The sequence below is a fragment of the Pipistrellus hanaki genome (assembly GCF_964339955.1).
Source record: "Pipistrellus hanaki genome assembly, chromosome: 14".
NCBI classification, from domain to species: domain Eukaryota; kingdom Metazoa; phylum Chordata; class Mammalia; order Chiroptera; family Vespertilionidae; genus Pipistrellus; species Pipistrellus hanaki.
Genome location: NC_140516.1, coordinates 33,742,471 through 33,759,965, shown reverse-complemented (window position 1 = coordinate 33,759,965; position 17,495 = coordinate 33,742,471). Strand labels below are relative to the sequence as shown.

General features: G+C 39.5%; 1 protein-coding gene across 1 annotated transcript; it reads right to left on the bottom strand.

Annotated features, from left to right (window-relative positions):
- Nucleotides 1–407: 407 nt before the first annotated feature.
- Nucleotides 408–16,257, bottom strand: CEP55 (centrosomal protein 55). The gene is made up of 9 exons (XM_084904694.1): nt 16,137–16,257; nt 15,234–15,418; nt 13,225–13,494; nt 10,314–10,385; nt 6,763–6,913; nt 5,250–5,563; nt 4,159–4,230; nt 3,335–3,460; nt 408–1,745 (listed from the first exon to the last, which is right to left on the bottom strand). Exons 2-9 carry the CDS (start codon nt 15,414–15,416, stop codon nt 1,545–1,547), a joined length of 1,389 nt encoding a protein of 462 aa, XP_084760820.1. The 5' UTR covers nt 15,417–15,418; nt 16,137–16,257; the 3' UTR covers nt 408–1,544.
- Between the last annotated feature and the right edge of the window lie 1,238 nt (nt 16,258–17,495).

Here is a 17,495-nt window from a genome sequence, read left to right as displayed (position 1 = left end):
CGTGGAACCAGGTGGAGAGATTTGAAAAGGCAGAACTGTTCACATAAGAGGGATGGAGGAGACCAGATAGTGTGTTGTCATTTTTCTAACTCAGACTTCAGTTACGGCATCACTTAAGTATACACTGTGTTTGGAGAATTCATAAAGGCTTCTGGCATGGTGGAAAGAAGACGGGTATTGAAGTTGACTTGGAGTTTGAGACCCAAGAATGGCTTTTTTTTTTTTTTTTTTTTTTTTTTTTAATGATTGTGGAGATTTTGTTTAACTTTTCTGAGCTTAATATAGGTTTTGGTTCCATTGTACCCTCACCTTACTTTACACTGTGTGTTAATCTGTAATCTCCCTGGTACTCCTCTCAAGGTAAAAATCTTAGAATATTTAGTATATACATACATGCTAGACATATAAAAACTTATTAAATAATTTTATTTTTTTTCTCCTTTATATTACTAACAATGGCCCAGTGTTAAACATTTTGAAAAACCCAAATAAAAAATTTTTGGTTTACACAAACAAGTATAAAAATATATTATCTGCTCATTACATTGCCAGCTTTAAGAGTGCCAAAAATAAGTAAATAAAATACCTGCAAATGAACATGCGAGGGCTAGATGGTTTTGTTAAAATTTGTTTTAACAATTTTAGCTGACCAACATGTGCTAATAAAATTCAACTTAGTTATAGCTGCCCTGCCACTGGGGCTCAGCGGTTGAGCGCTGACCCATGCACCAAAAGGTCACCCGTTCATTCCCAATCAGGGCACATGCCCAGGTTTCAGGCTCGATCCCTGGTGGGGGCCATGCAGGAGGCAGCTAATTGATGTTCCTCTCCCATCAATTTTTCTCTCTCTCCCTTCTCCTCTCTCTCTAAAAATCAAGAAAACATAATTAAAAAAACAAACAAAAAAACCCCATAAAGTTAGAGCCAGTAAATATGACAGAAAATATTGTGTGTGTGGCTACTTAGAAATATTCCTTAAGCAGAATCTGCTTTGTGCTTAAAACATAGGTAGGTTTACAGTTTCAACAGTAAACAGCAATACAGACTAAGAACATTCCCAACGTGTCTAATAACCGCTCAATAATAGCAAGGGGAAAAAGAGAAAGTATCACCATCTTTTAACAATGGACTGAATTGTAGGTATATCAAGTGCTTAGATAAAAAGTGCTAAATAAGACAGTAAGATACTTGGTTAATTACCTCCGATTTTTAAAAACCCACAAACACAAAATATTTGCTTGCCTGTGTATAGATTTAATTCACAAATAATTACCTGAACTATCTTTTCTTCATCAAGTATTTTAACAGTGCAAAATGTTAGCCATCTCGGCATACACTAAAGCCTAATATGAACCATCTCAGGTAGGTATCAGTGCCAAAGAAAACGCAAAGCAGCCCCCAAATACAGTAAATCACTGTATGCCAGAGTCTCAAGGGAAGATAGGCAGTTTCTTATAGAGGAGATGAAATAAAGAATTCAAAATGTTCCTTCACTAACATAAGATACAGTATTGAATCTCTTGATAAGAAATAAAGAACTATTGCTACTGTGAACAGTATTCAACGTGGACGAGTAGATCTCGATGTTCGGTGACTGGATACTGGATATTGCACTTGGGACATTCCACCAGGCTCTCGTTCAGTGCAGCTGGGGGACTTTTTGGTGAGGCAACTTTTACTCTGTTTTCAGTCTCTCCTTGGAAAGTGACTAATGGCTCCGTGAAGGCAAATTCAGGAAGCTGCCTCTGAAAAATAAACGTCAAATGAACACCATTTATACATAAGTTGTAACCGCTCCACAGATCCAACTGCTTCAGCCCTGCAGACAGATTTTTATTTTTTTAATCTCTGCTCATCAGTATTGCAATGCTAACATATAAATTACCCAAATTACAGGTAGCTGTAAATTACCCAGATTACACAGGAAGTACTGGGGTTAGGTGTTTATATGGACAGGTTTTTTAAAAATGCTTAGAGCCGAATGTAAAGGTAGGCCTGTGTGTAAGGCTGACAAAATTTGCTAGTCTTATATAAGAGGAGCACTTCAGCAATAAAGAAGTGCATGGAATTAGGAGCAGCACAGAATGGATTTTAGCAGATCAAACAAGTTATACACAGAAATGACTAATTGTATAACACCTTTGAGACTTTCCTTTTCCATGTTTTCTGAGGAACTTAGGATAGTCAATAAAGCTTAAAAATGAGAATTTCACAGTAGTTTCTCATGACAGACAACAGGAATACAAAGGAAGTATAGAAAAATAATGGATTCTTTTGTATACCCTCTGGTTTCCTATATTTTGAGAAATAGTCATTAACAGAAATGGATAAATTTCCAATATTATTAGTGGTCAGAATCAGTAATATACTAAAGGATAGAGCCAAACATTTTTTTCTTTTATTCGTAAAAAAGGTACAAATGATTTTTTTTAAAAAACATTTTCTTTTTTCTCTCTTGAAAACTGAGGAATTCTATTTGTAACTTTTTTTCCATCTGAAGTACTCAGCAGTACTAGGATGGTATGTAACACATGTGCTGGGGGACATACACACAAACACAGACACCAGCAGGTTGGTCTAAAAGCCTATTAGTAACTTGAAAATAGTAAGTAAAAAACCATTTCCTCATAGAACCAATGTTATTTAAAAGGTTTTTCTTTTAAAAGATTGTGTGCTCCTCAAACAGTGATTACCAGAGGGAAAAAGGGGCAGAGGGAGGTAGAAGAGGGAAAAGGGGGGATAAATAGTGATGGAAGGAGACTTACTTGGGGTGGTGAACACACAATACAATATACACATGATGCAATACAGAACTGTACACCTGAAACCTATATATTTTTTTAAGCAATGTCACCCCAATAAAGTCACTAAAAAAACAAAAAAATAGATTAGATGTTCAGGGCAACCCACAAAATGTGCATAATTCAATATGCTTAAAACAGTATTTTAACAGTAATAGTCCATTATCCCTGGAATCAGCATTTCTTTCTTTCTTTTTAGATAGAAAAACAAAATCCCCTCCTTTGCTCTTTTCCTTCTCCCAAGCTGGGTACTTTTTTGACAGCCCAGGGTGAGTGGGGGATGGTCCTAGGCACCAGTAATGTAATGATTACCCAGAGGCACATAGGGTCCCTCTTTCTAGTGATCTGAACTGATGCTCAAAGGTCACTTGCTTTAAATGAGGCAGGGGCTCTGCCTATTGATTGGAGAAACAGCTGTTCTTTAAGCAGTATCCTCCTAGTTTGGGAACTGGCTGATATATACTAGTAAATGGGAAGAGGGCAGAAAGAAAAAAGACGAAAATAATTTTTAAGTTGAACCATTCCAGACTCACCAAGGATTCCAGTTGTATTATTTGACTTCTTGCTTTTCGAAGCTCTTTAAGAATTACATGCAATTGATGCTGCACATTTTGACGGTCAAGTTTTTCATTTTCAAAGTCTAAAGTACATGCCTGAATCTGGAGAAATGCACAAAACAAGATAGTTACAGCTGTATAAACTGTCTAGTTCTTGACTGGGAACTTGCATATGGTGATAGCCACAAGGAAACAGAGGTGGGAGGAGGTGGAGGAGGGTAAAGGGGGAGATAAACGAGATGGGAAGAGACCTGACTTTGGGTGGGGAGCACATGATGCAGTGTGCAAATGATGTTTCACTGAGTTGAAAATCTGTATGGTATGATTAACTGATGTCACTCCAATAAATTCAATAATAAAACAAAATTAATTAAAAAAAGAGAAGTTTATGGTTGAGGACTTGGTTGATCTAAGGAGCAAAGCCAATGCCTGAGGCATAGGGATCTCCCCACCACTTTTTTATGTGGAAGGGGAGGAGGGAAAGAGATGGCTGCTCCTGGTTGGGAATGTACTAAAATCTCTGGTCCACATTCTGAGAATAAATGGTGTCTTTGAGTTCTGCTTGAAGTTATAAGGTAGCCCTATTAGGGAGATGCCATTAGGCTACAGCAGGAACTACAGAGCCATTTGGGGAAGAATAAAATTAGCCAAGGTGAACATCTACCTGTTAAGAAAATTGCCAGCTTCACTTCAGAGGATCTACTTCAGCCTGACAACAGACTTTCAAAATAGTGTCAAGATGAGAAACCTTCCATTTTCTAATGGGTTACAATGAATTTAGAAACAACCGCAGTGAGTACCTGTTGTTCCAACAGAGCTACCCTCGTTTGTTCCTCTTGGTGCTTTAGCAGAGACGTGTAAAGAAACTGGATCTGTAGGGTGTAAAGACAGACAGTGTTGCCACATCCAACTTTTTTGTCGCTTGACCTGGATGCGTGAGCAGCTCAGTAGCCTCACAGCTCTAACCAGAACACCACCTGCTCAGCTGAGTGAGTCACTCCAGCTGGCTGGCTGATGGCTATTCATGCCAGCAGCTGAGCAGTGCGGCCCAGGCTAACAGCTCCCTGAGGCACAGGCTGGAAGCTGATAACCAGCACAGAACTACATCACCTCCCCCCTAGCTTTTGGAGGATTTTTAAAGTTACTATTCCAATAGTAGAAATCACTAGCAAAACTCTTTCACATTCTCTCAATTGACCTCACAAAAGCCCTATGATAGAAGAAGTATTAATTTGACGTGGTTAACCTGCAAGTCAGAGATGCTAGATGATTTGCCTAAGGCCACACACATCCTAGATTAGAGACCAGATATAAACTCCAAATACGTTCTTTCCATTATCCCATGCTTTGCTAAAAATTAGCTTAATGAGTTTCTGTCAAAGCAGCATTTAATTTCAGTAATCCAAACTCAGTACAGTCAGCACCCTAGCATAAAGCTAGAGGATGAGAGCACGGAACATGGCACATAAATTAATGAGCATGGTATCAGTCAAGGCCTAGGGATCATCCCGATTCTCCCCTTGACATCTTGTGGCTTCTCACCATACTTGTTCCTTCCTTCTCAGAGCCTTTGCAGTGTCTGTGAGTTCCTCTGGGTAGAGAGAATTCCCATGGTCACTAACCACGCTGGTTCCTTCTTGACATCAGATCTTTGTCCAAATACTACGGTATCTCCCCTGTGAGGCCTCCACTGGCCCCCAATTTCTCTTGGGCATATTCCCGTTTTCTTTAATTTGTTTATGGTCTATTTCAATTCTAAATATGAATAATACCCACAAAAGGAACAGGAACTTTTGTTCCTTCCTGGTTCCCTAATGGCTAAAATAGTCCCTGCACTTAGTATGAGAAATTTGAATTGCAAATCATGGACAACCTCACTGGTTAGGCTCACCTGAGATAAGAGCTCTTCAGATCTCTTCCTCTCTTCTTCAATTTTTCTCCTCGCAATAGCATTCTCTTCCTCGAGCCTTTGTATTTTTTCTGTTTTATGCCTATCATTTTCCAGATGTTGTGCATCTGCCTTTCTTTGTGAACACAACAGTTTATTTAGATCATGGACTTCTTTTTGGGTTTCTTCATATTTTCTTTGAAACTCATGAAGTTCTAAATTCAACTGAGTTATGGTTTGTCGTTCAGCCTCAAGATCTTTTTTTGCTTTTGCCAAGAGAAGGTACTCGTGTTTTTGCTTTTCTTCTTGAAGATGACCTATGACAAACAGCAGGGCATAACTCACTTTATAAAATATGTAATATTTCTGAAAAGATAAAGATAAACTTGTTTCTATAAACAGATCACATTATTTCCTCATCTTACAAGATGAAGAATTAAGAGATAGGAAAAAAATAGAAGTTCAGGTATGTTATTTGAAATGACAACACTAAAAACTAGAACTAAAAAATAGCAATATAACTATTCTATGGAGAGGAAAAGTGACTAATGTCTAAAGAAGATAAATCAACAAATAGGGATATAAGCTAATTATAGGTGAGATAATCATCCAAATTAAAAAACAAAGTTAACAGTAGCTGCCCGGATAGGAGGAAACAGAGACAGGATGAGATGGGAAAGGTGGAGCAGGACCCTCCCGTACTATTGAATTATTTTAGCAAACCATTATTACTTTGAACACACACACACACACCTATAGGTATTACTAAAGAAAAAAAAGTAGACTTAGCCAATAACTAAAATCCTACTTTCATGTATAGTAACCTTGTCTCCTTAGGGATAAATAGCTTTATAGCTTTGAATTATCTCCAGAGACATTCCTTTTTATATTCTCTTTATAGCTTTAGCTTCATTTAAAAAAATTTCAAATATGGAGCTCCAAGATTATGAGCCTTGTCTGCCGTTCTCTCTGTATACTTCAAGGCTTCTGTTCTGTTAGGCCTCTCAAGTCATCTAATGAGTGCTTAGCATGGAGTTTCTCTTCCGTCCCTAGCTTGTCACCTGTAAAATGAGTAATGACCTTTCTGCCCCTCCTCTTAGGGTTCTTGTGAAACTCAACTGAGAGCTATGGTGAGATTCAAATGACTGTAGTATCACCTGCAAAATGCATTCTTTCTCCTGGGATTGATATGGGAATTGGTGACAAGGCCCCTCTGGGAAGAACAGGTTGGAGAAGGGCTTTGAAGGAAAGGAGGACACGCACAGAGGGGAAAATACAGTGTGCCTCGGAACTGCCTGATTTCCCCCGGGCCCTGTGTCTTATGCCCTCTTTTATCAGAAAACAATGGAAAATAAGACAGAATGGCCAAAATGGTATTTCTTCAGAACACCATTTTAATAAGACTTGCTCTTATTTTACTTTCTAACACGTATCTATAAAGATCTAAATTTGAGGAATCTCTCCTCTGGGAAAATGCTGGGCAGGCCTATTCCAAAAGAACATGTTATACCAGTACCTTCTGATTCAGTCTTTTTTGTAGGCTGTGGGAGTGAATGAGCAGCTGTTTCCAATTTCTGTTCCAACTCATAGATCTTTGCTAAAAGTCCTTTTACGTAGACCTCTCGCTGCTGATCATACACAAGCCATTGCTGATTTTTCTCTAGAGCCTCAATGTGAAAAGATAAAAAAAATCAGTAATAAACATAATAATAAAATAAAAATAAAAAAACCCAAAATCTTAAAATGGGAAGGAAACCAAGTGATGTAGTCTTTTCCAGTACATAAAGATTCTTATGACTCACAGAGTAATTCCCTGCTTAGTTCCAAATGTATAAAAATAACTGCAAAACTGTCACTGGCCAACCGAAGATTTGAGATCTGGCTTCCTGGCATGATGGTTTGGCTCAAATAAATTCATACAAAAATTCTCTACAAGTTTGGATGTTTCTTATATCTACAAACCCTTTGTATTAAAGCTGTCAAAACTATTTCTATAATCTTACAAGTTCTTAATTTGTGTCCCTTGTGTCACAATTTCCCCCAGGCCTGTTGTAAATTGCTGTTATCAGTGGTTGAAGTAGCAGTCAGGATGAATAACTTCCTATCCTTCAGGGCTGCCAGAGGAGATGGCACAAAGTTCTTTTAAAAAAGTTGCATGGCCGGTTTGGCTCAATGGATAGAGCGTCGGCTTGGGGACTGAAGGGATCCGGGTTCGATTCCGGTCAAGGACATGTACCTTGGTTGCGGGCATATCCCCAGTAGGGGATGTGCAAGAGGCAGCTGGTCGATGACTCTCTCTCATCGATGTTTCTAACTCTCTATCTCTCTCCCTTCCTCTCTGTAAAAAATCAATAAAATATATTTTTAAAAAAAAAGTCGCATGGTATAACACACTAGAATATATTTTCCAAATTTTTCAGATCTTTTAGAGTTACCCTACATTTGTCACAGGTGAACTGTAAAAGGAGGGGATCCCTTCCTCCATAAGCTGGCATCTCACACTGGAGGGGTGAGATGGGTTAATTCCTGAGAAACACACTGGAAGTTTCTGATTATGTATCAGGGCATCTTCTTTCAGGTAAGAATTTCAATTCTTTAAAGATACAGGCAGTTGAGCTGCATGTCCAAAAAGGTCTCTATATATGTATTGGGGGGACTGAAAGAGAGTGCAAAATGGGATAAGATATTAACAATGATAGAATTCGGTAAAGGGTTAATGGGTGTTTTATGTACCATTTTCATTCTTGTCACTTTGCTGTGAATTTGAATTTTTTCCAATAAAAGATTTAAAAATAATTATTTCTCTAAAGCCTATATTTTAAAATGAGATTTTTTAAAAACAAAGAGCAAGAAATCTCTGTGGAAACTGCCTCTTAGCATTTTAGTTTGATTTAGTGTGAAAGTTGCTGACATCATCAGACAGTGTTTACATCATGAACTTCATGGGATTATTTCAAAATGTTGGCTAGACTTATGTGGTAGCTGAGGATTCATACAGCTAGGCCTTACAAAAGGTAAACATAGTTTTTTAGGGCTTGTTTTAGCATAACAAACACTGATCTTAAAGAGATAAGCAAACTTCCACAGACGTTTGGCAGGATCTTTGAGGAGGGGAATAGGACTAGAACTGCTAAGCTCTCACAAGCTGAATAATGCTGAGTGTGTGTTGACTATGAGGAGTGAGATTTCTCTATTCCTGCTCCTGCTCCCTAAATCCACCAACTACAGTTTTCCTCCTGCTCTGTAAGATCTGCAGATTCCAAAGTGACAACCAGAGCTACACTCCTCCTGCTTATCACAGGTAAATTAACGGTTCTCAAAGGATGGCCCTCAAACCACCAGCAGGAGCAGCAGCAACTGGAGCTAGTTGGAAATCCAGAATCTCAGGCTCTACCCCAGATCAAGATAATGAGAATCTGCATTTCATGCCAGTCCCTAGATTCATATGCACATCGGAGTCTGAGAAGCATTGCTCAGTCTAGATCACGGGTTAAATTTTACTCCATTTGTCTAAAAGCCTTTCTAAGGTAAACAGAGCAGAGAAGAAAAATGTAATCCTTAAATAATCTGGGGAGACAGAACAAAACAAAAAGATTGGATATAAGCATGTAACATTTTAAAGTCCATTTTATAAAAAGACTCATTATCTAAAAATAACTTTGGCAGGGGAGTGTGGGCGGGAGGAAAGAGATCAACCAATAAACTTGTTTGCATATATGCATAACACTATGTTCTTTATTTTAGTTATCTTTATGTAAATTACCTTGATAAGGGTACTACAGTACCCCAATATACAGATGCTCAACAGATTTAAATTCTTTTGAAAATTAAACAGACGATAAGGTATACTTGCTAGGTGAAATAAAACAAGAATCTTAAAAGCATACTTTTGTCAGGGTAGACATACCAGTAATATTTCTAGAATCTAAAAGCCTACCTAGTGGCCTAATAATTAAATCAAGAATTTCATAATTTGTATATCTAATCTTAAAGCTTGAAAAAAAAATACACTGTGAATAGTAGTAGTCCTGTGTCCTCAATTTGTTTATTTCCAATGAAACCTACCAATCCATTTAAGACATAAGCTTAAAATAATAAGACTTCACATATATATATATATTTTTTTTTTTTAAAGAGAAATATGCAAATTAACCGGGATGCCATGATGGGTTGACTGGATAGGAGGAGGTTGCCTGTGCAGCGTTGAGGGTGGGGCGGCAGGGGCCTCCTCGCACCTGCGCTGGCGGAGGGCTTAATCGGAGCAGCTGGCCGGCTGCTTCAGGGGCCAGGGAGGGAGGCAGGGCTAGACCAGCAGAGGCCACAGCGGCTGCTGCGGGCCCAGGGAGTGAAGCAGGGCCGGACCAGTGACTCATGGGTGGGCAGCACCACGCGATTTCGAATCGTGCACTGGGCTCCTAGTATTGAAAATAACTTTATATCAATAACTTCTTATATCTAAAGAAGTAATGAGTACTGTATTTTCCGGCGTATAAGACTACCCCCACTTCAAAGAAAAGACTTACTTTGCTGTCAAGATCTGCAGGTAATTTTTGTGCAATTTTGGTCTTTTGCCCCCGATTTTCAGTTGACTTTTTTTCGTTTCAAAAGTCGTCTTATACGCTGGAAAATACGGTAAAAAGAATGTATTTTCCTTTTCAAACTATGAAAGCAAATCCTGGTTCTAATGGAAAAATTTCAAACTAGAGTACATCTTGCATGGATAAAAAAAAAAAAAGAGAAGAAAACTTTAAATTACATTACAATAACAAAATAGCTGGGCAAATTAGATTTAGGTAGAGGAGGGGTATTTGCTGTTGAGGTATTTGGTAGCGATAGGTAATTTCTAGGCCTTTCTAGCCTAACAAGACCATGAGTAGAGGAACTGGCCCTATTGAATACCTGGAAAGAGACTTAAAGGCAGTAAATAACCTAGAGAGACAGAGAACCACTCAGCTCTCCACCTCAACAGATTTCTCACGGCATCAATGCTGTCAAATTGCATGAAATTTAAGAATAAGTGAATTAGTCCCTTTTAGCCATAACTTAACAAAAGGAAAAGGAACTTACATCTTTCAGCTGTAATTCCATTTCATGAATATTCTTCATTGGTGAGGTAATGCAGTGAATTTTAGTTTCAGTCTGTAAATAAACCAGCATTAGTTAACATCATAAATATAGTAATAGAAGCTTCCTCATTATACTGCACAGGGGCATCCCAAAATCCAGATCTTAAACATGCTAGTGAGACTCATGCAGGGGAAGGGTACTTATGATCTGCCAGTATCCTAAGTGCACTGGAAACCTTGAGATTTCATATCTAATTGATGTCTGAGGACCTCTGGGCCCCAGGATCACCGGAATAGCCCTGAGTGCATATGAGTAGCGTAGTGGTTTTCACCAAAAGGAGACAAAATAAAACTGGGCTATTTAAATTAAATCTGGAAAATAGTAAATTGTCAAAAGATAAAAGTTAATTTCTAGTATTTATATTAGAAACAATTATTATTAATTCATAGACATTATATGGAACTCAAAACATAACTTGTCTTTTTTTTTTCTTTTTTTCTTTTTTTTTCCCCTTCATTTTCTCATAAAGGAAAAAAAGAGGGAAAAGAGGTTGTTAGGTACCCAGGCTAGCCAACATAAAAAGCTGTATTCCAGTCTTCACTTGTGTGAATGCTGGCAAGGAAGCTTGAAAAATTTTCTCCGAAGGTGCGCTAGACACTCACCCTAATATGCTATGTAGCCCTTTCTCACTCTCAATTTGGTTCTTTAGGTGGAAACTATGACAGGGATATGTCACCAGATCCCTCTCCTTTCTGCCCTGGGCACACCGTAGATGAGTTTCCCAGCCTTCCCTGTGGTTAGTGAGGCCACAAGACTGAATCTGCCCAATGGAATGTAGACAGAAGTGATATATGCCAATATCATGCATGGTCCCAAACACTCTCCCAATTCTTCACAGAATCTCTCTAGTTCATCTATTTATATCAAAGGCTAATATGCAAAGGGTTCCCTCAGGAGTTCAATGGGGAGACCAGGAGTTTGATTGCTCACTATGACATATGCTGACCACCAGGGGGCAGCACAGAACAAAGGAAGGCCCTGGCTGGCAGCCAGAAGGCCCAGATTGGCCCTGATTGCCCATCAGGCCTAGGGACCCTACCTGTGCACGAATTTTGTGCACCGGGCCTCTAGTAGCTTTTTAAAAGGGGGATTTGATGGAAGACTCCACAATAAGGGTCAGGAAAGGTGAGGAAAGAGAAGGAACCTAGATCTCTGAATGACTGTGTGAATAAAACTTCCTACAACCCAACCTGCAATAGACTGTGACATGAGGTAAAAAAAAACATTTATTGTGGAAGACTACAATATGGAGGTGGTTTGTTATAGCAATTACACATGCTGAATAATATAGAAATTAATATTGGATAGCCTACACAATTATAAGGATAAATTTTTTAAATGATCATTTCTACCAAAATTTAAATTTCTACCTTCAAAAGTAGAGAAACTAATTATTTTAAAAAATATATTTTTTTTATTTCAGGAAGGGAGGGAGAGGGGGAGTAAGATAGAAACATCAATAATGAGAGAGAATCACTGATTGGCAACTTCCTGCATGCCCCCTACTGGGGAGGGAGCCTGTAACCCGGCCATGTGCCCTTGACCAGAATTGAACCCAGGACCCTTCAGTCCTCAGGCCGATGCTCTATCCACTGAATCAAACCAGCTAGGGTGAGAAAGTAATTCTTAACCGTAAGGAAAGGTTTCATCACCCACTTTGGATCTGACTGTAATGCTTCGTGAGTTTCAGTTCTGTGGAAATTCTCTAGAAAAACTTAACCTCTTCGAACTCATCTAGAAACACTCAATTGCCCATCTGAGAGTAGACACAAATGAATAGATCCGGTTACTCTACTCTAAAGGGTAGACAAGTGCAAAGACCTTAACAACGGAGACATTATATCTGAAAGCTACAGATATTTTTCTATAGGTGGTATTAATAGCTGGAGTATTAGTATTATTTAGATGTTCAAATTTCCAAAAGAATCAAATCCCTGATCAGTAAGAAACCATTTCTTGAGCACTCACTATATGCCAAGCACTATGCAACTTAACATAATTATTACATCTAGTCTCCAGCATTCTTTCCTGATTTTACTAATGTGAAAATTGAGGTTTGGGGGAGAGGTTTGAATTCTAGCATTGTCTCTAAGACTAGAGAGGTTGAGGAATTTGTTCATAGTCATAGCTAGCCAGTGGCAGAACCAAAATCTGAACTTGGATCTGCCTACTTACAATCCTTGCTCTTTCTGCTACACTAGTGACTCTGAAACAATACAAGGGGAGGAAAAGCAAGCATAGTTAAGAAAAGCATGCTTGATATTGTAACTTTATATCTCAAATATGAAAAATAACAAACAAAAATAAAGCCTATCATGATGATACATACCACAGGAAAAAGAGCTCAATAAAGTTTTCTTCGCTGTCTTACACAGTGGATTCTGTATTCTGAACATTCCCTTGGGCAAAACAACGGTGTGGGGCATGGAAGAAGCCATAAAAAACTACAACTATTTTTGCTTATCCAGAGGGATTCAGGCTACAAAAAAAGAGTAACCTGTACTATACTGTTTCATCATTTGACAATCATGTTTTAATGAACTCATTCTTTTTTTTTTTTTTTTTTAAATATATTTTATTGATTTTTTACAGAGAGGAAGGGAGAGAGATAGAGAGCCAGAAACGTCGATGAGAGAGAAACATCGACCAGCTGCCTCCTGCACACCCCCCACCGGGGATGTGCCCGCAACCAACGTACATGCCCTTGATCGGAATCGAACCCGGGACCCTTCAGTCCGCAGACCAAAGCTCTACCACTGAGCCAAACCGGTTTCGGCATGAACTCATTCTTTATAAGAATTACCAATTGTGTTAGAAAGAAAGAAAATCTGTTGAAAGAAATTATTAGTACCTGTGATACATGACATGGTTTGGTTTCAAGTTCAGCAAGTGCTGCAGGTGCAATAGACAACTGTTTTTTCAGTACATCTATCTCTTCAGACAAGGATTTCACCAGCTGTTCCTTCCTTTCGCCTTCCTTCGTTTTCTCTTCTAGCTGCTCAAGCAGTGCAGTTGTACTATATTTGGCTTTCAGCTGGTCTCTGAGCCGCTCTATTTCTTTGTCCTTCTCTGTGAGATGATAAGCATTCTTCTCCCTCTCAACTTCAAGAACTTGAATTGTCTACATATAAAATTAGAAGAATCTTAGAGCAAAGCAAGGTCAAACTTGAAAGTAAATGATCTACTACAACAAACATTTGTGAAGTATTTATATCAAGTCAGCATTATACTAGATACCCGAGCCAAGGTCTTATGCTCGGAGAGGTAAATCAATACATTAATGCAACATGGTAAGTGCTACAGTTAAGATATATATAAAGTGGACGAGACATGGATAAAGAAAGGAGAAACCAACTTTGTCAAAAGTGGCAAGAGAAAGCTAAAGAAAAGCTGGTAATCACCCCCCTCCACCATGAGTCCTAACAATCCAAGGCTAATAGTTTAGGCACCCATGCTCATTGATGAACGTGAACTTGAAGCAACAGAACTTAAAAATTACTGAACGTTTACACCTGGATACAAATGCATTCCTTAAGTTGCTTTTTGTTAAAAATGATTTGGTATCCAATCTATAAAGTGATCACGAAAGGAGTGTACAACATTTTCAAGGTCTAAAAAGAAGGCATGGGTGTTATACTGCTCTGGCATAAGGGAGAAAGCACTGATAGGGATGATTGAAAAAGTTAAAAGAATGACTTTACATGCTAACCGAGTTAAAAACATCATAAAACTAAAAGCTTCATGGGGGGGGGGGGGTAATAAAACAGGGAAAATCGAGTTGGATGATTGTGTGAAAATGATGAAGGATTTAAGTTAGCTACAAGCTTATGATAAAGCAGAGTAGTATATTATTGTAGTTACTAAAAAGCCAATACAATTTTAGACTTTCATGGGCACAGATCCAGATCAGTGGCAATAATAGTACCATTTCAATCTGTGTGTGTCACTGTGTATAGTTCTGGGTACATGATTCACAAGGAAAATGAACATGTCACCAAGTGTTCAGGAAAGTGGCCGGTGATAAGAAGCCAGAAAAGCTGCAGAATATGGGATTTGTCTATAGAAAAGTAAGAGGAAGCAAGGTTTCCTTAAACATCTGAACAGCTGTCAATTGGATTAAAAGCAGACTTGTTCTGAGTAGCTTTAATGGCCACAATTAGAACAAATGGGTAGAAGTTACAGGAAGTTTAGTGTTCATTGATTATAAAAGAACAGATTTGACACCAGAGATTGTCAAGTGGAATGACAGAGATATCTCAGGGAATTGTCAGACTCCTTCACCAGACTGGAAAATTATCTTTATGTCTAAGAATTTGTGATAGATCATTTCTCAATGCTTGAATAAGTATTTACCTCAATATGTATTGCTACAAATAATAAATCATTTGGTTTTATGATGTGCCTATAAAATAGAACTTAAATAAATCCAACCAGTTATTTTCTAACTTTAACAATATAAGTGCTATTACAAAAGAAATTAAAATCAAAGGAGTGATTAAGTTTTTAAATCTTTCCAGTTTTAATAAATTTCCAACTGCTTTACTGACTATGCCACAACAAACTGAAAATTAGGGAACCTGAAATATAGTTTAAAAGAATGCAAAATGCCAATGTATGTAATAATACGATCTCAAAAGAATCTGAAAACAAAGATTACTTGGAAAGCAGCCAATATACACAATAAAATAGGTCTCTAAATACTCATATTAATATCTGAACTCTATTTAACACTTTAAAGTTAGACTTGATTTCTTACATTTAGTAAAGTAACAGAAAAGCTAGGATATATCATTATCGGAAAAATACTCATTTCCTCCCATTAAGCTTACTACAATTGAAAGGGTTTTTAAGGCCATTTACCTCCAAAAGTCTGTGTCTTTCTTGATCAGTCAGCTTTGCTCTTCCGCTTGTGATTTCCTCCACTGATGTTTGTAAGGGTGCGGTTTTCCCCCTAAAATTTTCTAATGCAGTTTCTGATTTGGAGTTACTAGACTTTGATCGCCATTTACTTTTAATTAAATCTTTGGGACTTCTACAAGACATCTCTGAAATTGTAAAAACAAAAACAATTATATTAAGTCTGAGTTTTAAACGTCAAATCTCAGGTTTGAAAATAACCTACTTGCTAAGTAGAAAAATATTTCTATTGAAAAGAAGTGACATGGCCAAACCACTAGGGACTGCACCTTGAATTATTTTTGTCACCCACCCTGCCCAAGAGCAGGTACTAACAAAATACGTATGAATTGCCTGAAGCGATTTAGGATAAGATGGACAGGAAACCAAAGAGAAAGCTTTCAGCAAGGCCAAGTGCACTAGGCCTCGATTCCAGGCTACGTCAACTGCAAGTGGAGGTAAATCGTACAAAGCCTAAGGTTCCACACGGGGAGGCACACACAGGCTAGAGCAAACTTCAAAAAAGAGGCGCACTTTTTCTCTCTACAATGAAGATGCTTGTAGAATAGACAAAATGATAATTAATCGTCAAAAGGCTAAACTAAGCAGAGACCTCGGCCAAGTCGCCTGGCCTCTGCGCCCGTCTGTACGGGGATGATGATACCCACCGAGAAGCTGAAAGGAGCCAAACCACAACGGTCCAGGGGCGCCCGGCCGGTGCCAGGCACGAAGTCGACGCCCGGAAAAGGGGGGCTTCAAGCAGGCGGGCAGAGATTGGGTCCGAGGGGAAGTGAGCGCTCTCCGGCCCGCCTCCCTCGCGGTCCGGCCCTGCCCCGGGGCTGGGGGCCCTGGCCGCCCCTCGCCAACCTCCGCGGTCGCCTCCCAGCAGCCCGCCGGCTCCCGAGGCGAAAAGCCGAGCTCGCGTTTGCCGGGTCACACCTCCGGTGCCAACGCCGCTTCCGGGAGTTTGAATCCCGCGGCTGCGGGGCGGGGCACGTCACTGCCGGCTGGGACGCGGCCCGCAGGAAGGCGGGGCGGTGGAATTTCGGCTCCCCGATTGGCTGCATCTTACCAGGGGGCGGGGCTTGGAGCCTGAATGCGGAAAAGGGGTGGCCGGGGTGGGCGGGGCTACGGGGCGGGGTGGAGGATGGGAACGCCTCCTCCCGGCTCCGCCGCCTAGTTCTAAGGCTTTCTCTAAGTTTTTTCTGAGCGCCGGGAACTCCGATTCGGTGTTTCTTTGTAAGGAGCCGGTTTGTGTTTATCCGCTTTGGAGATGAAGCAAATTCCTCTGATCAGCGAGACAAACCCAGGGACTGTGAGCCGGGACTCACTCATTGTGTGTCCTTGGATTCCGCAGAGGAGCGCAGCTTTCCAGTCTTCCCTGGGGCTGAGCCTTTATCCTCTCAGGAGGCAGGGCTGGCGCCTTGGGGAGTGGACGAGGTGGGCGAGGTGACAGGCACGCCCAGGTTGAAAACTGAGATTCTGAGGCCTGGAGGAACCCATCAGACCTTTGTCACAGATCGCTGCCCTCTGGCTTGAGATCCATCAGTTGCCAAGTCTGGGTCGTGGTTAATTGTTTTTGAGAACTTCATTGCTACAATGGACAGGCACAGGAAGTGCTTGGCAGGGCCTACCTTTCAAGACCAAACACACCAGAGATTTAAAACAATAGATAAAAGGTTACAGTAGCAAAACATCCGAGGAAAGCAATCAGGCACACTGGTTAAATTCTAGATTAGTTCTGAGTTTAGCTCCTGCCTCTAATTAGTAGTCCGGAGTAAGTTAGCTAACCTCTCTGATCTTCAGTTTTCTGATCTGCAAAATGATGCAAATAATATCAACCTCACAGGGTGGTTATGAGCACTGAATGAGAAAATCTAAAGTGCTTGGCATTTTTTAAATGCTCAATTGACGTTAATCCTTATTACTCAAAAAGCAACAAACTCCTATGTTACTAAATACAATAGAATGGATGAGAAACTATATAGAGAATTTTTAAGAATTTTGTTATATGTAATGCAAGAAGATAAAGTTTGGTCCCTGCTTCCAAAGAGTTCACATTTCTGATGAAAAGGTGAAGAGAGGATGTCTCATGTCTGTTGGTTACAAGTGTCAGATAGAATTGGAGTGGGAGGAAGTCGGGGCAACAGCTAAGTGAGGGTATGAATGTTATTCAGTGACCAGAGTTGAGAACAAGGGCAAAATTACTTTCCATAAAAATTCACA